Genomic DNA, 25,206 nt, shown 5'->3' with positions numbered 1-25,206 from the left:
AGTCATTAGTTTTTCAATAAAGAGCAAAAACAAGATTGCTATGATTTTCAAAAATAGATTCTAAGGAGTAAAAACAGCACCCATTCATTTCCCAGTAGACAAAAAGAGAAAAATAGTTATTCTCAAACCAGATGACTCTACTATTTTCTTAGTCACCACAACTGAGTTTTAAGTTTGCCCCACTAGGGCCATATGATTATTTATTATTTATGGAGTGGCATATATACAGCTCATGTTTTACTAAAGTTTTAAAATTAATTAGCAAATGTCTGGAAAGCGCTTTGAAGATGAAAATTGTGTAAGTGCTAAGTATTATCATTATCCCATTATCATAAAACACATAAAAGTCACAGAATCTTGTAAGCTACATAGGTGGCGAATGACTGTGCTGCATAGCACTCAAGGGGAAGATGGCAAAGGGACAACCTCGGCAAAGAGAGGAGCCATGTACACCGCTGCAAAACAGGTATGTTTCAAAGGGGTGGACAGCAGGAGGGCTTACCATTGTTCCTCAAGTAAATTTTATGAAGAAACCAAATTTGTTAAAGCAACTTAATTTGTGTTTTAAAGTTCTTAAAAATGAGGTTCTCCCTCAACATTTTGTAGAAATAGAGCAATATAAATCCTAAGCAAAAGAAAAAATGTTTGAGGTGTATAAATATTAATCATTAGGGTATGTTATGATCAATTTTTCTGAGGAGTCTTTCAATTACAATCGGAATATTCATTTAAAGTATGTGTACAATTTCTAAAACTTGAAGATGTTTGGGAGATTTTATCTTTGAAAAGATAACTTCACTATGAACACTGAAAAGATTAAGTTATTTATATCTATTTCCAAAGATGCATACTGATAAGAAATATTAATATTTATTTGCAATATGCCATTTCACCTACAGAAAGTGTTAGATCAAAGTTTAGGTATCAATTTTTAATTATTAGAATATTGCACTGCTTATTCTGCTATATGTTTAGAGGTATGATTAAATCTTTTGGTTGGAAACAAGAATGAAAACAAAACGGAAGAGTTTGTTCCTTTCCATTCGCAATCTCATACTTTTAGAAAGCAACAGAACTGAAGGTCAAAGAAAAGTGCTGACTGGTTCCACAGTACACATAGGTGGACAAACAATTTTTACATTTTTATTCTTAAGCTAATGAAATTAAGACAAAGATAAATGTTCACATATATTTCTGTCTTACCTAGCACTCCAACAAAATATGAGCAAAATATGAACAAAATGGTTGGGGATGTGGCTCAAGCGGTAGCGCGCTCGCCTGGCATGCGTGCGGCCCAGGTTCGATCCTCAGCACCACATACCAACAAAGATGTTGTGTCTGCCGAGAACTAAAAAATAAATATTAAAAAGAGTCTCTCTCTCTCTTTCTCCCTCTCCCACTCTCTCTTTAAAAAAAAAAAATTTTTGAACAAAATAAACCCATTGAAATGCACTCACATTTTTTTAAAAAAAAGTTTTAGACAAATTTTTGGTTTCCATATCTGGATGAACAGAATACTATTGAGCAAGATAAATCTTCCAGTAGGATGCTTTAATAATGTTACTTTTTACATTAATAATTTAGCTTAATTAACTACAAAGGAAGAACTGAAATATTTTCCATCAAATTAAGTTCCTGTTAATCATTTTGATTATCGAATATATATTGAAAATCTTTCATCTCAGCTTCTAAATAATGTATTCTACTTCCTTCGTATCAGCTTGTTCAGTCTCTTATTTTCCATAAATAATATCTGAGAGAGAATGTATAAACAACCTTAATTTCATCTTTTTAAGGAATTAGTACTTTTAAGTATAACTCACCTGCAAGTCACTGTTTCTAAAATCCCCAAATAATCTTTGATATCATTGTCATCTTATCATTATTATACTCAATGACTTCAGCATACCCTTTGTGAATTAACAAAACAGACATGGAAAGGTAAGTTATATTGCTAAAATCAAAACAGGTTTTTCTATTCTTCACCTCAACTCCCACCCAAGACTCAATTTCTGCTGAATATTAAGTAGTCTACAACCAACATTATAACCAATAATAAAAAGTTTGGAAAATGGAACTTATATACCTGGTATTGATTTTAGAGAATGTTTTAAAGAAAAGAATCTGAATAACAAAAAAGTTAAATTTTCCTTTTAAATTTAGGAATGCACACACACTGCCCCTCACAACACACATACATGGATATTTTTTAAATTAATTAAAGTTTTGGCAGGTAGGAAAAACACCTAAATCTCAGAAAACTAAGGTGAGAATGACAGAAATAAACTTTCTGCCTTTAAAATCAATTTTTATCCATTAACCATAATTTTGCATTTGTGAATTAAATAGAGAGATAATTGTAGTGACCTTAGACTTTGATTGTAAGGTGGGTGAGAGTTGAAAGTTAAAGTGGCCTATACGATTTGATTTAATTTTTCTTCTGGGGATGAGGAGAAAAGAACCTTAATCCAAATTCTAACACTAACCCTAAATATACTAACGACAACCAGCAGACAAATCTCTACCTATATGCTAATCTTCTCTAGATTTAAAATGTCCCAAAGGGAAAATATTGTTCTACAGTCTCCTCATGTGTAAAATTGGGAAATCCGGATGGATGATTTGCAAAGACCCTTCTAGCTCTACATTAGGGAAATATCTCACTCAAGGAAACTTAAAAGGGAATTTTAAAGTCAAATGATGCTCCATATGAGACAAATTCTCACATACAAGAATTTCTTTTTATATCACCTTTGTAAAAAAATCAGGAGAAACAATGAAAGGTTTCTGAATATCTGTAGCCTGAATTATTCCAAAATTGTCAATATTCAATTTTCTTATCTATAAAAGTAGGAATTTTACATGGTTCATCTATTAGGAAGACACAGTTAATATAGAAAATATACTATACATATTTGTTACATAAAATTTACCACTCATTTATCCCATTTTCCTTGCGACTTATCCCATGGCAAGATGTCTTGAATAAAATAGGCAAATATATTCCTATGGGTTTGGAAGCAAATATTTTAGAACACACATGCAACTGTAGGAAATTAATTTACCAAGGTTTACTGTACTATTGAGTCAATTGTCTTATGAAAAAATTTAAATACTATTCTAGATTCAGTAAGTTTAGTTGAATAAAAATTGAAAAATTGATCAGGCTGAGGCAAGAGGATTGCTTGAGCCCAGGAGCTCAAGACCAGAGTAATATAGCAAGACACCAGTTTAAAATGAATAACAAAAAAAAAAGTGTTTCTTCTAAGTTTTTGTATAGTGAGATTTCTTTTTAATTTTTTCCTAATGAACCAAAAAGTTCATGGACATCTTATATATATACAAATAGTGAGATATTGATAGTTACGTGCAATTTGAACAAAATACTTTTAAATGATCAGAATGTTTTTCTGAATATAATGAAATTTCTAAAAAGACTAAGACTTGGAAATGTCACCAGCATTAAAGATCTAGCTAATATTTAGGAAATATCTGTCTGTTTAGGAAATATCATCTGGAATGACTGCTAACTAACTAAAACAATGTTTCCTGATAGATATTTGATTTTATTAGCAAATAGAAATCAAAATAATATAGATAATAATATTAATATAGGTATTAATTAGGTATTACAGTACACCTAGTACATAGCAAACATCTACAAATATTTTTGAGTGAATAAATGAATATTGATTTAGAATTATTATTATTATTTATATGTACTGAAAAATAAGCAGTCCAAATATTATATCCACTAATTCTTCATTTCATTTTCCAAGCTTAGCCGTCCACTAAATCCATAATTAATATTAAAAAAATACTTTTACACTTAACATCAAACCCATATTTATTTCTAAGACTCCTATATCAAGCTCATATTGAAACATTCTCCTGTCCTTTTTGCTGAGAAGAACAGAGTCAAAAACGAATATCAAACTCACAAGATGTGGGAAGATTACACTCTGTATCTTAATGTTGGTGATTGCTGCAGTCATCACTGGACTCATTGTCTATTTTGTTGCCTATGGTAAGTATTTATATGTCTGGCTTACAATTGCCTGTATTTGTGGATTCTATGTTGGGAAAATTAGGAATTTTGAAATTTAGGAGATAAGATGAGAGTATTTGCTCACTAACATTTTTGTAGTCTTTGTTCTTGTTTTTAAGGTTTTGTTGAGGTATAATTGATATAAAAAAATTGCACGTTTTATATACAAATACCAGAAGTAATGAGCATCTCTTTACAATAACTATTATTTCCTTTGACCCAGTAATTAAACAAGAACAAACAGCTGGACAAACCAAGACACAGCACAGATATTTACTTCTAGACACCTACTTTTCTCTGCTTCAGATTACCCTAAAAGGAAATGATGTGTTTTCTATTTGATTAATTTTTTGTGCTTAATTTTTATGGATTTTAATAAGTATTCTTTCTTTTTTTTAAATTTGTTCTAATTAGTTAAACATGGGAAAAAGAATAAGGTGTCTGAAACTGTATACAGATTGAAATCAACAAGCTTTCATTTAGTGATGACTTCTATACTTAAGGCAGATACTTAACTAGGTGCTTTATTCAGAGTACAGAAATAAATAAGTATAGCTCTTTTCCAATAAATATTAATATGCAATAAAATTTAAATTTCATGTAATTTTCACATATCACCAATTATTGTTCTTCTTTTGACTTTTTCAACATTTCAAAGTGTAAAAGACATTCTATGTTCATAGGCCATTCAAAAACAGGTTATATTCGGCTGAAAAGCCATAATTGCAGATTCCTGTTCTAGACCGGTGAATTTTAACCCCAAGTGCACCTATAATCACCTGTAATGGTGTTTTTAAAAATACTAGTACATAACTGGGAAAGGTGATAGAAACCTATAATCCCAGTGTCCCTCAAGACTGACATAGGAGAATTGCAAGTTTGAGGCCAGCCTCAGCAACTTAGGGAGGTCCTAAGCAACTTAGCAAGATCTTATTTCAAAACAAAAAGGGATTGGAATGTAGCTCAGTGAAAGAGCACCTCTGGGTTCAATCCCCAGTACCAGATAGATAGATAGATAGTTAGATAGATAGATAGATAGATAGATAGATAGATAGATAGATAGAAGATAGTGATACTGCACTATCTCAAAAAAATTACAAAAAGTTTTTGAATATATCATCACAAATAAATGATAAGTACTTGAGAAAATAGATATGCTTACATGATTTGAACATTACAAAGTACAGCCATGTACCCCCCAAATATATACAACTATTGTGTCAATTAAAAAGTAAAAATATAGATGGTAGAAGGAGAGGGTCATCATTATACAAAATACATGTATGAAGATGTGAATTTGTGTCATCATACCTTATATACAAACAGAAATATGATAAATTGTGGTATAAAGGTGTATTAAGAATTGTATGCAAAAAAAAATAAGAAAGCCCATGTATAATGGCATAATCCCAGTGTCTATATATACTTTATATACAGAGTTACAAAAAATTATGCTGTGAATGGATAATTATGAATGTAATGCACTTCACTATTGTCATGTATGCAAGAAATAAATTTTTTTAAAAGTAAAAATATAAAAAGTAAATTAAATTATATTTCCTGACACTAACAAATATGAAAAAAATACCAGTACATAAGCTCTACTCTAAAAGATACTATCTTCAGTAGAAACCAGACTCTTCAGAGTTTCCCAGATAGTTATATTGCACAGCCAAAGTTGAAAACCACTGACCTTTAGGAAGACAGACACAGATCCAGACACACATAAATTCAAAGGTCAGTGACCCAGATTCACTACACTATTTCAAGGTGTCAGGGACCCAGGCTCCTTATATTTTGTTGCTCTATCATACATTACCTAAATTGCCAATGTCATTTCAATGTTCAGTTATAGCTATCAGGTCCAAATTCCAGACAGCCAGAAAATAGAAGAGGAGAGAGAAGAGCAGGTAATCTCTCAATAGGAAAGTATCACAGAAATTGCCAACACATCATTGTTCTTTTGTCAGAACATTCCATTTGTCAGAACATAGATGCACAAGGTTACTCCTAGATGTAACAGAAGATGGAAAATATACTTTTTATATTAGGATAGCATCTGCTTGATTAAAAATAACAGATTATATTACCATAGAAGAAAGTATATAAAAATACATAGTTTCTGCCTTAAGAAGTTAATATTATATTGAAGTAGTAAGTTTTTGAGTGCTTAGTAAGGAAATTGACAGATGATCTTTCCTATAAAGTTTATTGATATGCATGGAGAATTTTAAACTTTCTAATTTTCTCATTAATGTTATTTTAAGACAATATTTGCAAACATTGTGCTGATTATACATGGAAGCTCAGCCTGCAAAATAGCAGCTTTATTTTCAAAGAATAGAAAATGAAAATAAAGCATCAGAGTCCAGGCAAAATAAATACCTCTTTAAATGCAAATTTATTTGTTCTGCCTTCTTTCTTCATTATCCATGGACCAAAATGATAAGTATGTGTTACTCTTCCTATATTGTCTCTTCAGTGCCAAGTTTAGTATTAATTTGGATTTTATAAAAAGCATCTCTGACTCTCCAGAGATCCAATAATGAGAACATGGCCTGCAGACCTTCTCTCAGCAAGTTTTAAATGTAGATAACAGAAGCTGAGGCCCAGGCTGAAGACATTAAAGGTGATCCATCTTCTAAAATTATTCCTGTCAATAGTGGGAATAATTGGCTTCCACCAGAGACCAGTTCTGAGAAAATAAGCCACTGTGTGTGAGAAACATCTAGGTGTGGAAATCATGGAGAGACAAGTGCCCTGGTACTTATCAGTTAATTATAAGCCTACACATTTATGTATATATCCAACAACAAAAAGAAAAGAATTCCTTGAAAAGTCAAAATTAAAATTATGTATCTAAAAGGACAACTGACATGTTTTTTAAAAGTCAACATAAATACATTTTCTTGAACAACCGTAGATTATTTTAAAGTAATTGTTTAAGGAAGATAATTACTGAGGCTCGAAATCTTCCTTGAGCTTTAAACCTTTATCCATAATGTGGCCTGGATTATTTGAAAAAATATTACTCTTATGGGAACCAAAAAATTCAACAAAAGTAACACTCTAAGGGATCTTTTGTCCTATTTTTTTCTGCCCATGTATATACTAGATTTGAAGAAGAGGAACTAATCCTTTATTATAGCACTCTGTTAACTCCTCATAATGCCAATGGCAGCACTCTATTTACCTCTATCTTTTTTAATTTCATTCTTGGTGCTCTAATAGGATAACAGAGCTGGAGAATGGTTTCAGTCCTTAATGTCTGAAATTCATTTAGTAGTCCAATGAGTTAACATAACCTAATACTGCCCCCATGTTTCTTGATGCACAATCTGATGTAGAAAACACTGATATTTCTAATAAGTCATAAAGTTTCTGTGCAAAGAAATATATAGCAACAAAATATTATAGTTCCTTCATATTATTCTAAATAAAACTATTGACAAAGGAATAATAAATATAAAACTTAAACATTGAAGAAAGAATAAAAAAATTAAATTAAGAGAGAAAAGAATAGAAAAACAGTAGTGAAAAGTAGTAATTACAGAGAAAGATTCTTTGAAATTAATTTTCTAATAAATGATAATATTCAATAAGATGTATGAAAATATAGAAAAACATAAATAAGAAAACAAACTCTTGATAATCCTACTCTCTTGTCAGAATCACTCACTATTTTGGCACATTCCCTTCTTCCTTATTTTCCTTTCTGTGCATTTTCAAGACATTAAATATTATTCTTAAACATGATTTTAATGATTACACAATATTCTATATCATAAGCAGAACATACATTGTTAATTTTTTACTTTAAGCATTTAGGTTATTTCTAATTTTTTATGTTACTTTAAATAATTCATTTTATACATAGATTTGTATAAAACTCATTACATTGAAAATAAATTATAAAAAGAGGAATCATTGAATGAGAAAAGATGTTTTTCAAGCTTTTAATAATATTACCAAATATATGTTTAATTATCATTCCTATGGGTAAAGTCCATAAGAGTGCCTGATTTTTTTATTGTAATCTTTGCCAACGTAAGCCCATCAAAAATATTATCATATTTTACTTTGCACATCTTTAATTATTGTGAAAGGACATGGGAGTCTATCCCAAATAATTAACTGCAGTCACTGACAAGAAAAATTTTCTCCAAAAAAAATTGCAAAATCCTTTCCTTCTTCTTTTTAAATTTTTCTCCCTTCCCTTCTTTCCTCTTTTCCTCTCATATTATCTCCCTTCTCCCCACACTCCTCATCTCCCTTTTATTTGACCCTCTTAGTCTACAGAATGGAGGGAAACAATGGAACCTGGAAAATTAAGAAGCATATATTTCCTACTAATTTTATATGTATTCAAATAGAACAGTGTAATGTATCCCTCATTCTATTTCCTTTGCTTTTCTTTCTAAAATTATAGGTTTCATTTCTTTGTTCTGCTTACTTAATGCTGAGTACTTACAAATGATGCCTCATTCACTTTCAACCTTATTCATTTTAATTTCTTAGGTATCTCACAAACAATAAACCTTGTAACTTTACTGGTTTTCCTAAATGTAATCTGTGGCAATCACAAAAACTAAGATAATTACTATACATTGATGTAATTTCTTTCCATAATAACATATCTGTCTCCAGATTGCCCAAACTTGAAAACTGGCACATTAAAATTTTTGAATATACTTTTGGGTACAGTTATATAGTAATTAACATTTTTCTGTCAAAGCAATTTTAACAATCATTGGCATTGGTCATCAAAAATATTGGGGGATGGGGCATCAAGACTATTTAAATGTCAAGTAACCTGAAATTTTGTCAGGGCATTCTATTTCCCATGATTTTCTTGAAATGAGAGCAGTTGCAAAATGTTCAATGTGGAATCTATTTTTTCTTTTCTCTCCTTCTAAGGAAAGACACCTTTCTACTATCACATCAGCTTTAAAATCAACAATATTGACTATGACAGCAAATTTGCAAAACCCTATTCACAAGAATATATGGACCTAAATAAAAAGATAGTATCTTTGGTAAGTGTAAATCATTTCTTTTCTGCGCATTGTTCTTTAACAGTTATGCTCCTAGAAGGATCCTAGCAATCACCTTCAAAATGGGAAGCAATTTTTAACCATTACTTTAGTTCTAGATTACAATAGTCAGATCTTTCATAAAGTCAATTTGAAAATGTATATGACATGACTTCAAAGTAGATTCTCATCGTGCCGACCCCTGCCCAAGTTCAGGATGTGACTATCTAGCATCTGCTTGAACCTAGGACTGTGGTCAACTGAACTGCAAAACTAATGCTTTTTTAGCTTCTATTTATCCCTTGCTTGCTGACTAGAAAATTCTAGTCTTGCCAAGAGCCCACAGGTCCCACTTATTAATGTTTTAATTTCTATGGTTGGCTAGCTTACATGACAATAAGCAAGTTACTGAGTTGTGGTTTTTGTGCTTTTATTCTCCTTTGATGGACCAGGAAACTGCTGTTCTCCCTCAGAGCTTGATCTATGGTGGGTGACAGTCCCTGGCCAGGTAAATAAAACTCTCTTTTGATTTGAAAAAAATAATAATAATAAAAATAAAAATGTATATGATAGAAAAAATATAAAAGGAACAAACTTCAAGAACACCTAAGAAATGCCTGACACCTAAGTAGTCAATTAATATTTCAAAATAATTAATAAATTAAATGAATAAACATAAATCCCACCTCCAAGATACATGACTAAGGCTGCTGTTTCTGCTCCTGAAACTAAATAGTCCTTTGAGAAAGAAGAATAGCAATCTGAGAGAGGACATGGCCCCAAATAAAAGATCATCTTGCAGCCCCATGGTGTTGAGTGACAACTATAAAATGATTGAGAATATGCTTTGTCATAATTAAAGTTTACCTGACTGAAAACTTAGTGGAGAGTCTTAACTGTGCGTTGGTCATAGCATCTGTTAACACAGATACCACTCTAATTAACTCAAGTGATTCTATCAAACAAAATCCTATCAAGAACACTGTTGGACTCTTTTATCTCCTATTTCCCAAGGCAGATTCCTATAGGCCATCTTCAGACCTTTCTCTAACGGTGTCATCTTTCCATAACATTCCAATATCTCCTGGTTTCTAATAAGTTCAGAGTTTCTGAAAGTCCTACGTGCTTTTACCATTATACTAAGGGTTAGTTGATAGTAAATGGAAACAGAAAACCCCATCTTTAGCTTAGCTTTATGATAAAAATAAAATAATAAAAAAAGAAATATAATACAATGCTTAAGATATATCTTTGGATTCGAGGTCCTTGTTCAATTCTAAACTTGAACTTTTACTAGCTGTATAAACTCAAACAAATTTCCATATACCTCAGTTCCTTCTACCAAAAATGAGACCACAAATACCTATATAGTAGGGTTGTTTTAAGCATTACATAAGATGAAATATACCACAATCCAAGCAGAAGTTCTATCATTCTGTAAGCCTGAAGAAGAAGAAGAAGAAGAAAGTCTAAAAATAATTTGTTAAAATGAGAGTATCATTAATGTTGTTAATAAACTCTAAGAATATAACAAATTTAATATATAACTTTAAAACAGTTCCAAAGATACTCACACGAAGAAAATCATTCAGTGATAAATTCACACAAATTTATTCAAGTCAATTAGTCTATGTTCGTTCTGCAAGTGAATATCTGAATTAAAATAATATTTAAATAATAAATTAAAAATATCAGTCTGACTAATTATTACATTGTTCTAGTCAGTCAACCACATCTTGACATCTTGCTTCAGGCTCCTTTAAAAACTCTCATTCCTAGTTTCTAACTCACCTGTTTGAACGCTTACCAGGTATTTCTCATACTTTTTTCATTTACATATGTCAGAATGCTTGCTTTTACATGTCTTCCTGTTTTCATTGAGTACAATGATGCTTTATGTATTATAGTTATTACTATATGCAGCATATTTGTAAGTACAATACTGGTGATAATAACACATACAAAATGGAGCTATGAATCATTAGACAAACCATTTAGTCATTATTATAATACCAATAGGCTATTTTTCTTTTTCTGATTTTCATTATATAACACTTGTGATGATTTTTACTGAAATAAAATAAATTGGGGAAATAAATTGGATCAGGAGAGATGTTACTTTGCTATGAATGATAGTTTTTTAACTACAGAGAATGGCCTTGATAGGAAATATTTTAAAATTTAAAATATGTGATTTTTTTTTAATGAACAACTCAAGAAATCTCAATTGTCCTCTTATTTTTGTAACTCTCTAGCAATATAATGTCCAATTAAAGTAAAAATAAGTTCTAAAAATTAGGAATTGAACAATTATTATTAACAATAATAATTACATTAACTAATTTTAGTATAGTCTAATCATATTATGTACTCCTATTCCTCATAACATTTCAATTTTTGTATGAACAAATGGAGACATTAAGAGATTAATTTGTCCAAAGTCATACTGCTAGTGGGCTTCCAATCTATGACTTTTTGTCCTATAATTAAAGAGCATATAAATCTTATAAAATCTTAATAGACTTCAGATTAAATAAAGTTCCCATTGCCAAATATTCTAAAATGTTAATAAGATTCAGTACAGCTTGCACATATAAAGGCATTGTATTATAGATTCTTAAAAGAACCTGATACGTGTAAGTAACCTAAGATAACCTATATGAGTTGTCCAAACCAACAAGCTTACATATCAACATTTTCCACTAAGCTAACATGAACCTGCTGGGGCATATGTACTTTTATACACATTTTATACATATAACTTTCTTTAGAATACCCTATCAAATGACAGATTATTAATGAGATGCAATAAAAACAATGGTAATTGTCAGATCTCCTTTTCCATTTAATATAGGTTAGTAGTATCTCAGTTTGAGTGAAGATTATCTTAGTGTTCATTCAGTTTCATACCACTCAAAATATATCAGAAAACTACTATGAATTCCAAGATGGTCTTAATTTAAAAAACTACTATACTGACAATTTTAAAATAAAATATTTAACTAAAAAATTAAGAGAAAATTATTATCAGCTAAGTTTTTAGCATTAAAGGAATTAAGAAGTTCCAAACTTTAATAAAAAGTACAACCAATGTTAGAGAGCTATTATTCTTATTTGAAGTGATATAAGACAATTTATAAAAAATTACTGATATAATTGTGTTCTTTTCTACAACTGGAAAAAAGGATAGAAGTAATAAATCTTAAATGCTCAGGATATCTGAATACACAGGGAATCACTATAAAGTAATGGAAGAAACCATACACCATTTTCACTTCATAACTGGGAATACAAAACTACAAATGTAATATTTCCTTTATATCCATTTTTGAATCATTTGTCATGTAGAGGTAGTATTACTCTGCCTTGATTACAATACATCATCTTGTTTATTATACACTTCACAGTATAATTTAACAATATAACATCACCACCATAAAAGTTTTTCTATACATTTATGAGCTCAATTAAAAGGGGAAATTTTAAAGATCTGAATTTTTATATAAAACAATTATAAGAATAGCTTTTAAAATATTTCTATTAGCAAATTATAGTTTTATATAATAATGGGGTTCATTTTGATATAATCATACATGAATAGAATACAATTTGCTCCGTTTCAGTCTAAAATACTTTTTCTTTTCCATTCCTTCCTTCTTCCCCCATTCTCCTTCATCTACTCTACTGGTTTTATTTCTTTTTACTTATTATTTTATTTTAATTGATGCTTTATAAATATACATAAAGGTGAAATTCACTGTGGTATATTCATATATGTACATAGCATAATTGATCAATTTCATTCCACATTCCATAATTTTCATTCCATAATTGATCCAATTTCATTCCTTTCTTTCTTTGACCCTCTTTCTTCCCCCTCAATCCCTTTCATCTACTCCATTGATCTTCCCTCTATTTTCCTGGATTTCCTTCTCATAAAATAATATCTTAAACAGTAGTATACTGTTATTGCATTAAAATTGGGAGTTTAGGAGGTTAGAAATTCTTTAAAAGGAGGGATACAATTACTTTCTAAAGTCACTTTCCTCCTCTCTTAAGTGGTATTTTTTTTATCTTTAGACCTTGTACTTTATTATGAAATTTTCAAAGTACAATCTCTTGTATTTTTATTAATTTTTTAGTTATAGTTGGACACAATACCTTTATTTTATGTGTTTATTTTTTAAGTATTTATTTTTTAGTTCAACACAATATCATCTTTATTTTATTTATTTTTATGTAGTGCTAAGGATTGAACCCAGGGCCTTACACATGCTAGGCGACTGCTCTACCACTGAGCCACAACCCCAGCCCCAATCTCTTGTATTTTAACAGTACTTTCTTAATATAACTACATATTTGGGCTTTTATCAAGTTCTTCTGTTTATTAAAAACATGTAATGACTGGTATTTTAGGCCTGATATCTTTCAAAAGTATTATAATGATCCATTTCTCACCCATAAGTAATATTAATATCATAAATGATAATGATTTTTCAGTTTGTTGGCCCATTCTTGGGATCATTATCTTCAGAATCTTTCCATCATCATAATCTAGAGCTTCCTTCTACACATTTGTGTAGCAGTGGCGTAGATGGCATTTTATCATTTTACTTTATGGGGAAGGACAAGAAGAGGGCAGAGTGACATGAAGAAAATATTAGATCTATATGGTATTAAAGAGCAAGATTTTGAGTTGTGATATGGGTGTCATTTGAATTTCACATCTTGTTATTCCTCATTTCTGGGGGAAAAAATAGTTCTGAACTTCCTGCTCAAGGCTTTGTCCAATAATCCTAATGGGATCCTGATACTTGTTATTAAAGGGTCTGAAAAGAAATTAAGCTTCTTAAAAACAGGAATTACATGAGTAATCTGGGAAAATTTCCATAACTCCACCTTACAATGTCTTTGAACAACCCCAGCATAAAGTTAAAGTCTTGGCATTATTTAAGGTATATGTGATCATTTGAGCTATTGTAAGATTTGAGAAGATGAATACAATGTAGAAATGGATGAATAAAGACATTAAAACAGAACATAATATTTGAAGAAGATAATAACTAACTAAAGCATTACAAGTTCAGCTGTATTTTGGTTTAGAGGCAGTGCCATATTTAAAAAAATGGTTTTATATTACCCATCTATTCACACCTTTATTGAAAAATTATTATATAATATGGTCTGAATTCATACTGAAGTCTGTTTTTAAAAGTAAGAGTAACATTTAACAGTCATCTATTTGGTCAGCAGTCTAGTCTCTTTCCCTAATTTCAGTTCATGGCATTCCAGTTTTTCCTTTCATCCTGTCATTATATTTTAAAATCAAGTTTGTCTTATCCTTCTCCCTGGGTATCTAATCTATTACCAAATTTTATTAATTATTCTTCTAAAATGGTTGTAGCCCAACTTTGAGGTAAGATTGTTATTTGCCAACAAGCATTTTGCCCTTATTCTCTCTTCTAATCTCACTGACAGAAGAAAATCAAAAAGAAAACCAAACTATACTGTAATGTGCCTTACAATGACAGAAATGTTGTTGTCAGTAAACTAAATAAGTGAGCAGTTCTGGAATAATAAGATCTCAATAGGAGCTGGGGTTGTCGCTCAACAGTAGAGCACTTGCCTGGCATGTGTGAGGCACTGGGTTCGATTCTCAGCACAACATATAAATAAATAAAAATAAAGGTCTATCAACAACTAAAAAATATTTTTAAAAAATCTCAGTAGCACATTTGCTAACAAATTCATAGCCTCATGAAGGAAAATATGGCCGGGCATGGTGGCACACACCTGTAATCACAGGGGCTCAGGAGGTTGAGGCAGTTTAAAGTTTAAGTTTAAGTTTAAAGCCAGCCTCAGCAACTTAGTGAGGCCCTAAACAACTCAGTGAGATCCTGTTTATAAATAAAATAAAAAAGAAAGGGCTGGTGATGTGGCTTAGTGGTTAAGTGCCTCTGGATTCTATCCCCAGTACCAAAAAAAAAAAAAAAAAAATGTAAAATATGGGCCCACAAAAAAAGTGAATTTTCCCAACAGAAGTTTGGGATGAACCCAAAATCAGAGACAGTAAAAATTATAAAAGAAAGCCAGATTTGGGTAACTAATTAATTAATGGGCTTTATTATTTCAATAGAAAATGACATACTATAAATTAAAGAATGAATAAAACATTCTACTAGAAGTCATACCAATGCAATAAGAAAAAGAAAACTATAAAATATGTTAATGTGAAAAAGAATTATGGGGAAAATGTCATTATTTACAATGTTACTCAATAATACTCAATAAACTCAATGGACACATAGCAGAGTTTTGTATGATGGCCAACTATAAGCCCAATACATAAAAAGTGGTAGCTTTCTTAAGATTAATCACCCCAAAAATAACAAAACACAAATGTTTTTATTTTAAATATTATTTAGTAGGCACAAAGTTATAAAATACAAAAAAAATCACAAAATGCTCAAAACTTATAAGAATAAACCTATAAAACCATTACAAACAACATAAAAAATAAATGAGGAGAAAAATATGTTCCTGAAAGGGAAGATTCATTATTTTAACTACATCAATCTTGTCCAAATTAATCTATAAATTAATTATAGTTCTTTAGTTGGTTTAGTTGATAATAAAGATGTTCTCTCTTTCTTCCTTTTATTCTTTATTTTATTTTATTTTATTTTCTGGGGAGTACACGGGATTAAACTCAGGGGCTCTTGATCACTGAGCCACATCCCAACCCTATTTTGTATTTTATTTAGAGACAGGATCTCACTGAGTTACTTAGCACCTCACTTTTGATAAGGCTGGCTTTGAACTCTAAAATTCTCCTGCCTCAGTCACCTGAGCCAATGGGATTATATGCATATGCCATTGCGTCTGGCTCTTTCTTTCTTTTATACATTTATTTATTGGAACTTTTATCAATAATCTGCACTCCCAACTCTTTCTATTTTTTATTTTGAGAGAGGATCTCACTGAGTTGCTTAGAACCTTGCTAAATGGCTGAGGCTGGCCTTGAACTTGTGATCCTCCTGCCTCTTCCTCCTCAGCCTCTGAGATTATGGGTGTGTGCCACCAAACAAAAATTCAGTAAAAGTATTAAGGCAATTTGGCTGGTAATCAAAAAATATAGAGAGTAATATCACTTATATATTTGGCACAATCACTATATAACATAAGTAGTTAGCATGGACACAGCTCTGTTTATAAATTTGAAGAATATAACTGGATAAAGTATTTTAAAATTCTTTATAGATTTAAAATTCTATGAATCCATTATTTTCAATTCTAGGATGTTAATTCAATCAATTCAAATTCAAAATGTTGCTTTCTATCTCTGAACACCTAAAGAAACAATCTAATTCTGTCTTGTCTTTATAGCTATAAGTATGCTCTCTGTACCTTATTTTCCTAATTCCTAATCCTCCTCAAAAACAGACCCCAGTCAATGTTGAACATATCCAAATGGTATTTGAAAAAGAGAAGGGCTTGGGATATAGCTCAGAGGTCCAGGGTCTGCCTAGAGATGTGTGAGTCCCTGGGTTCACTGGTTTCAATCCCTAGTACCACAAACAAAAGAAAAGAAAAGAAAAGGCAGATGGGCAATGGGGGGAGGGGGACAAGAAGAGAGGCATTAAGTATGTGAAACAAAAGAAAAATGATGAATTTCTTGGAGAGGAAAAAGCAGATTTAAGGGAATCATCAGAATGATTTCTGGGACCTAGATAAGCTAACACTGGAATTACTATGAGCTTATAATTAACTGTATTATTTCATTTTTTTATCAGATTCTCCCTTTCCCACAGAAATAAAAGAATAATTGCTTTCTAAGAATGCAGTATGTTATTTCATGATCTTTTCTTCAGAGATAGTATCATCTCACAAACTATCATCTTTAAAAACATTTCTCTTGAAGCTGTGTTCCCTTTCAGTAACATTTGCTTCCTATTTCCTTTGTTTTTACCCTAATTTTCCCAAATCTCTTTTCCACACAGTAGCAAAGGTGATCTTTTCAAAATTAAAATCAAATAACATCATTGACCAGCTTAAAAGTTTTCCAAAATCTTTCAGTCTTGTTTGAATTTATATAAAGATAAAAACATGAGAAGAAAGGAGAAATATAAGATTTATATAAGAGGATAAAATGATCAAAGCATATAAAATGGGTTTTTTTGCAGTGCAGAATTTTTCTCTGGCCTTTTCCCATTCCTTTCTCTTCCTCTACACGTATCCTAAAACTCCACCTCCAAATAACCCATATTAACAATATAATGTATATCTTCCTATATTTTCATCTTTGGTTATATTAGCTTATGTAGAAAAACAAAAGATAAGGATGGATGTTTGTCAGTATTTTACCATAATGGGTTAATTATACAAAGTCTTATAAAAAATTTACTTTTCTCAGTAAAACCTCATAGAAATTCCTCCAACTCAATGTAAAGGTCTAATGTATTCTTTAAAAAAAAATTTTTTTTGTTCTTCTTAAGATATACATGACGGTAGATAGGGTGTGTTTTGACATATCATACATACATGGAACATAACTTATTCTAACTAGGATCCCATTCTTCTGGTTGTACATGATGTGGAGTTACACTGGCTGTGTATTCATATATGAACACAGGAAAGTTATGTCTGATTCATTCTACTATTTTTTCCTATTCCCATCCCCAACCCCCTTTATTCCCCTTTGTCAAATCCTCTGAACTTCTATTCTTCCCTTCCCCCCACCCTTGTTGTGTATTAGCATCTGCATATCAGAGAAAACATTTGACCTTTTTTTTCTTTTGGTGGGGGGAATTGACTTATTTCACAGCCTATATTCTCCAGATCCATCCATTTACTGTCAAAAGTCATAAAGTCATTTCTTACAGCTGAGTAATATTTCATTGTGTATATATACATACTACATTTTTTTTTTATCCATTAATCTGTTGAAGGGACACCTAGGTTGGTTCCATAGCTTAGCTAATGTGAATTGAGCTTCTATAAACATTGATGTGGCTGCATCGCTGTAGTATGCTGACTTTAACTCCTTGGATATATACTGAAGAGTGGGACAGCTGGGTCAAATGGTGGTTCCATTCCAAGCTTTCTGAGGAATCTCCATACTGCTTTCCAGAGTGATTGCACCAATTTGCAGTCCCACCAGCACTGTATGAATGTGTCTTTTTCCCCACATCCTCATCAGCATTTATTGTTACTTTATTCTTGACAATTGCCATTCTGAATGAAGTGAAATACTCAGTGTATTTTTAATTTGCATTTCTTTAATTGCTAGAGATGTTGAACATTTCAACTGCTCGGCCCTGAAGATATGCTGATTTAATGTATTCTTTTCAATGATCCCAAAATATTCGCTAAAATGAATATAGAATAGTGTTTTTATATGTTCTCACTTTTGTTTCAAGGTTTTGACTAATACAATCAGCATTGAAAAAAAATCTATTTACATTCTCATTTTTTTTTTTACATTTGACAATTTTCTACTAAGATTTCTAAATCAAATGAAGATTTTAATTTTATGAAATGCTTCCAGGTTATTTTCCAAATATTTTCCAAGGATGAAATAACTCACATTTTTAACATTAGTAAATTTGAGTATTCTTCCTCCATCTTCACCCACAACAGTTTGTATTATACTTTTTGATAAATGTGTAATATTAGTTATGAATATCATTTATTATTATTTGAGATATTTTTAGATACTTATTCCATTTAATCTTCCAAACCACAAATTCAAATCTCAGGAAAAATAGTCATTATTTTAAATAGACTGACTGAATTTTTAATCTTGAAAATTTGGGGTTTTTGTATCATATAGTTTTTTGGTTTTTTGCTTTTTTCTTTTCATTCTGTACCTGAGTATTCTTATGTGGGCTTTTTGCCATTATTGTTCAGGTTGCTACCTGTTTCCTGAAGCAGTTGTGATTTGATTAGCACCTAATCCATTTTATGTCCTCTCTATCTGCTGGGCTCCTTTATTTGCATTATCATATTTCCTTGCTGGCTTATTGGGGCCAGATTCTTGTTATTGAGGTAGCCCCATAAGATGGAAAGTGAGAAGTGTTTAAATCCTAACTGGCTGAGGTTTGCACAACATGCACTCTATCTGTCCATACCAAAGGAAGTTTCCTGGATCCTCATTTTCTGCCTACTATATAAAACTCACCTCAAGTGCAAGGAAGGTTTACCCTCCCCTTTCAATCACATATTGACTACTATGGGCCTTTCCATAGCCTCAAAGAAGCCCAGTGTCAGCTTTATTCCTAGGTGTTCACAAACATCCCCTAGCCTGGTTACTCCAAGAGACTGTGGTGGTTTGTTCTTTACATAAGGCTCTCAGACTGTTCTCTGGATTCTTACCTGGCATATGGGAGAAAAAATTCTTTACCAACTCCCTACTTCCTTGACTCACATAAATCTAAATTCTACTTGGCCCCAGGAAAAATATATATCATAATTGGGAATGGAAAAAATATAATTTAATTTACTTGCTCACTTTCCAGGATTCCTGCATTCAGTGTATTTTGAAATAACATCCAAACTCTTAAAACACTTTATCGCTTACTCACTTGACTTGAGTCACAACAACTTTCTTTCTATCCCTCAAATACACCAATATCATTGTTACCTAGGATCTTCACACTGCTGTTCACTCCATCTGGAAAACTAAACTCTTTTCCCCTTGATTATCAGCTTTCCATCTTTCAGTTTTCACTGAGATGTCACTTCTTCCAAAAGGCCTTATTTGATCATTCAAATACTGTTCCTGAGTCACTTCATCTCATTATTTTACATTATTCATACCACTTAATACCATCTCAAACTGCCATAATCATAAATTTATTTATTGGCATGCTTACTATCTTTCTTCCACTGAGTCACCAAGAAAACATGACTCTATCTACCCCATTCATAGATTTACCTTCACGAGTTTTTTTTTTCTTTTAATAAACGAACACATTTTAATTGCTTTGGAGAAGGAAAAATATACATTAAATCTTTTGTGAAATCCAACAAGTTGCTTTGTATGAGGCACGTATTTGCCAAAGTATGAGTGAAATTGTATGGTGATGTGTGAAGTTCCTACTATAGGAAGTCATTCATGAGGTTGGAGAGAGGGGAGGAGAAAAGTTAAGAAAATGATTCTTATTTTATAAATCTTCTCTAAGAGATTTCTACTACATCACATTTTTTAAACCTGTCAGTATAATGCAATTGAAAAAGAAGGAAAAATATATTGCAGTCCAGGTATGATAGGGCTCTTCCCTTGCAGAAACAAAAAATTAGAAATATGCCCCCTGGGAATATTTCTACTAAGTCTCATTGCATTAATATTAAATCAAAGTCTGCATGTAAAAAGCAAACAATGTCAATTGGGTCCTTTAAATTTACCTCTTCAAAATGAATATTCTGTCCTATCATGCCCGATAATCTGGGAAAATTTGGACATTGAATAGGTGATAATACTAAGAAATTTTTAATTCCTGTGAGGTATTGAGAAGTAAAATGAAACAGATTTGGCCATAAGTTAATAAATGGTCAAGCTGAATTATGGATACATATTTTATTACACTATTCTGTTTGCTTTTGTTATAGTTGAAGTTTACTAAAATGATAACTTAAAAAGAAAACATAATAATCATCCATTTTACTTTTTAACAGATAAATGAAACATTTAATGAATCCAAACTGAGAAGACAGTACATCAAGTCTCACGTTGTCCAAGTAAGGTATGTTCAATAGCCTGAGAGGCATAGACTTTTGTCCATCTCATACACAACAGAATGCTTTTGTTTGATGCATAGTTAAAAGATCAAAATAAATTTGATTTGGTGTATTAAAACCACCAGCACTTCAAATGCAAAAAAAAATAAAAAGGATTTAAGATCTGCTAGATTTATTAAACCACAAGCAAAAATCCCATCTGATTATGACATTAAATGAAGGTTAAATAGTTTGGCTCATTTATTTGAGGGGACAGAGTCCAATATCAAATCTAAAATTGGGATTTTGTTTAAAAATAAAAATTAAAAAGAATAGGCAAGATAAACCAGCCATGTATAGATTATCTGTCCTGTATTAGCAAACTAGTAACCAGTAGGCCAAATTTAGCTTACAGTTATAATTTTGGTTTGCACATAGATTCCTAAAATTAACTAAATGTTAAAGTTAGAAAATTTTACCTAAAAACAAATTTCAAATTATGTGAAAAAAAAATCACAATCTGGGAAAACACTGAACCCCCATTCCCACGTGGTAATAATAGATAGACACTAAGGTTCTGAAGTTTGCAACATTCCTTAACACACACAAAATATACATGTATATTTCACATGTATATGCATGTGAAAAAAAATTTTCACTCAACCATTCTCACTTCTTTTCTTCACTATCCTGGAACGTATAGAAATCAAATTTCATAGCTTAAGAACAGAAAATTGAAATAGAAAGTTCAAATGGTCAGGAGTCTACATCCAAAAAAGTTCGATATTTGAATGGGAAAAAAAGTCATACCTCTAGGAATTTACCCTCTGTGAGAAAGAGGTTCCTGGAAAAAAAGGAAAGCAAAGAGGGAGGTATCCCTTATCTTTTATCACCAATAAACACACCAAACCCCAGTTAGCACTAAATTTTCTGTAATTATTTGCCACCTGTTATGTGTCCCAATTTAGCTATGTCATGAAAACCCAACAGGAAATAATACCCAGAATATTGCCTTAATAATCTTATAGTAAAGCTAATGGAATTCAATTTTTAAAAAAATATATTAATCACTCATGCAATAAACTGTCCTGTGCTTTCTTGGGCTTTACAGATTCAATATGAATAAAATACTATTTCTAGTCTCATGAATAATTGAGAAACCAACTAGATAATTAAATTGGCACTAGTGCCTATTGCTAATATACCCTGGAATAAAAGGAAATAAGCTAGGTACTGGAAACTTACCTCAACCTCATAAAGTTTATATACAACAAACCCAAAGTCAACATCATACTCGATGGGAAAAAAAATGAGAGCAGTTTCTCTAAAATCAGGAACAAGACAATGATGTCCACTCTCACCACTCCCATCAATATAGTACTTGAAATTTTATCCTAAGCAGTTATGCAAGAGAAGGAAATAAAAGGGATAAAAAGGAAGAGGTCAAATTATTACTGTTTGCAGGTGATATGATCCTCTACTTAGAGGATCCATAAAATTCCATGAGAAGACTTATAGAGCTAATAAGTAAACTAAGCAAAGTAGCAGGATACAAAATCAGCATATAAAATCAAAGCTTTTCTTTATACTAATGAAAAATATACTGAAAAAGGAAATCAGAAAAAATAAATTCATCCACAATAGCTTCAAAAAAGTAGAATACCTAGTAATATTCTAACCAAGGAGGTGAAACACCTCTGCAATGAAAATAATAAAACACTGTATTTATAGTACTATGGTGAGAACCACTCTTGTATGCTTATTGGAGTAACAACACATTAAAAAGATTGTACATCATGATCAAATAGTTTTTTCCCAGAAGTTCAAGGATGCTTCAACATATACAACATATCTAAATCAAATCAGTAAGTATAATTCACCACATAAATGTAATTATGGTCAAAAATCATAATAATCTCACAGAAAGCCTTTGGAAAAATGCAGCCTATATGCATTTCAACTATATAGGATTTGTTGCAATCCTATATGGTTGGTATATTTTAGTCTACCATTCTTATTAAAAATATAAAGAAAGTAGGGATAGAAGGAAAAAAGAAACTGAAGCCACTAGAAGTTGGAAAGACCTCCCATGTTCATGAATAGACAAAATTAATATTGTTAAAGTGGCCATATTACAAAAAACAATCTACAGAGTCAATACAATCCCTATCAAAATACCAATTATACCACAGAAAAAAATCCTAAGAAAAAATAATCCTTAGAAAAAACAATCCTAAGATTAATATGGAAGAATAAAAGACCCAAAACATCAAAAAATTCTAAGCCAAAAAAAAAACAATTCTAGAGGCATTATAATACCTGATCATAAATTGTACTATAGTGATATAGTAACAAAAATTGCATGGTACTGGCATAAAAACAGACAAGCAGACTAATAGAATAGAATACAAGACACAGAGACAAACCCACACAGGTACAGTAATCAAATGCTTGACTAAGGTACCAAAATCGTACGTTGGAGAAAAGACAACCTGTTTAACAAAAGGTGCTGGGACAATTGGATATTCATATATAGAAAAATGAGACTAAATTCCTTCCTCTCACCTTGCAGAAAGTCAACTCAAAATGTATCAAAGTACAGGGAATTAGACAAGAAATTTCAACTGCTACAAGAAAAAAAGGGTCAACACTCCAACATAAAGTAACAGGCAATGATTTCCCCTAATAGGATTCCTAAAGCTTAGAAAAGAATATTAAGAATTAATAAATGGGATTGCATCAAATTAAAAAGTTTTTGCACAGCACAGAAAATAAGAGCATGAAGACTGAGCTATAGAATGGGAAAAAAATCTTTGCCAGCTACTCTCTGACAGAGGATTAATATTCAGAATATATATAGAACTCTAAAATCTTAACAACAATAAAAGAAATAACTCAATTAAAAACATTAAAATGAACTAAACAGACTGTTCTCAAAATAATAAATAGGCCAACGAATATATTTTTATTGCTCAACATCTTTAGCAAGTAGAGAAATGCAAATCAAAACTACTCTAAGATTTTCTCATTTCAGTTACAATGGTAATCATCAAAAATATTACTAAAAATTATGCTGGAAAGGATATGGGGGAAATGAACACAATTACCATGAAAATCAGTATATAGGTTCCTCAAAAGATGGTTCCTCATATGACTTAGCTATACCACTCTTGAGTATTTATGTAAAATAACTGAAATTAGCATACTATTTAGCAAGACATGAATACCCATGTTTATAGAATTATTCTAATAAAAATAAGAGCAACTCAGAGTTTCAAAGGTTGTATGTTTCTCTCATATGTGGACACTAGAGAGAAAAATAGTGAAAAAAGGGAGTTCATAAAAAGAGAAGGGGGACCAGTGGCATAGAGGAAGTGAGAGGGAGGAGGGGAGGGAAAGATAAGGTACTAGTGAATGAAATTGCCCCCAAAATGTTACATGTATATATGACTAAGTCACAATAGATTCCATTATTATGGATAATTATTATGCACCAATAAAATTTTAAAAGATAAACAGAAGCATAAAGCTAAATATCATATTTCAAATTATTCTTTAGTGTTATTAATTCTAATGCTGTCTCCCTTAAGGGGGTATAGGAGGGAACATTTCTCTGAAAAGAAGAGAAAATATTCACTATAAATTAGTAAACCATGCAACAGGAGAAGTTACTCTTGAAATGCAATAATTTCATATCCCTGCATGAAAATTTACATGAAATGCTAGCAAAATTTCTCTGAATCTGCATGTTTCACAACATTAACAACTACCAAAAACATAATCTATATACTTTAGTATATGGGACATTAAATCAATGATTATAACCTTATAATTGCCCCTCTTACTATGTATACTTTTAAAACATAATTAGAAAATATGCCTAGATAGTTTTAAGATTAAGATTTAATATTTAGATTAAAATAAATCAAATCCATAACAAATTAAGATAAATTATTCAGAATTGTAATAAAAACTTTAGTGGCTGCAGTAAATGTGTTATATAATTGCTTTCAGTGCCTATCTAAAAAAAAAGTTAATCTGGAGTAACACTATTTATAGAATGAAAATGAGATATAATTCAGAACTGTCTTCTGTATTCAGGAGGAAAAGAATAACTATAAATAGAATAAAAAAGTTAATACACTTTGAAATCTACCTCATCATAAAACTAGAACTCATGATATTCTGTTTCTTAGTTTTTTTTTTAAGTTATCCATGCTTTTAATCTGTACCCTCAGAGAATTCATTTAACCTGGTTTCATGTATAGTTGGTATATTTTAGTTTCCATTTTACAGATGAGGCAACTAAAGCAAAGATAGGTTAAGCCAAAGTGACATAACCATTATTCCTACAAACTCCTTTCGTGGTAACATTTCAAAGATATGGCTTTCCAGCCCTTGAGAAAG

The 25,206-nt window shown here is 31.0% G+C and overlaps 1 protein-coding gene across 1 annotated transcript in view; it reads left to right on the top strand.

Moving 5' to 3' along the window:
* Positions 1–410: 410 nt before the first annotated feature.
* LOC143406329 (transmembrane protease serine 11C-like) overlaps positions 411–25,206 on the top strand; it is a 63,063-nt gene continuing 38,267 nt past the window's right edge. The window contains exons 1-4 of the mRNA XM_076865055.2: positions 411–466; positions 3,912–4,027; positions 8,966–9,084; positions 20,758–20,825. Coding sequence (XP_076721170.2) covers positions 411–466; positions 3,912–4,027; positions 8,966–9,084; positions 20,758–20,825 — 359 coding nt within the window. The remainder of the gene's footprint in view (positions 467–3,911; positions 4,028–8,965; positions 9,085–20,757; positions 20,826–25,206) is intronic.

The sequence above is a fragment of the Callospermophilus lateralis genome, chromosome 8, assembly GCF_048772815.1.
Source record: "Callospermophilus lateralis isolate mCalLat2 chromosome 8, mCalLat2.hap1, whole genome shotgun sequence".
Classification (NCBI taxonomy): domain Eukaryota; kingdom Metazoa; phylum Chordata; class Mammalia; order Rodentia; family Sciuridae; genus Callospermophilus; species Callospermophilus lateralis.
Note: the sequence above shows the minus strand (reverse complement) of the source record. Positions and strands in the feature narration are given on the sequence as shown.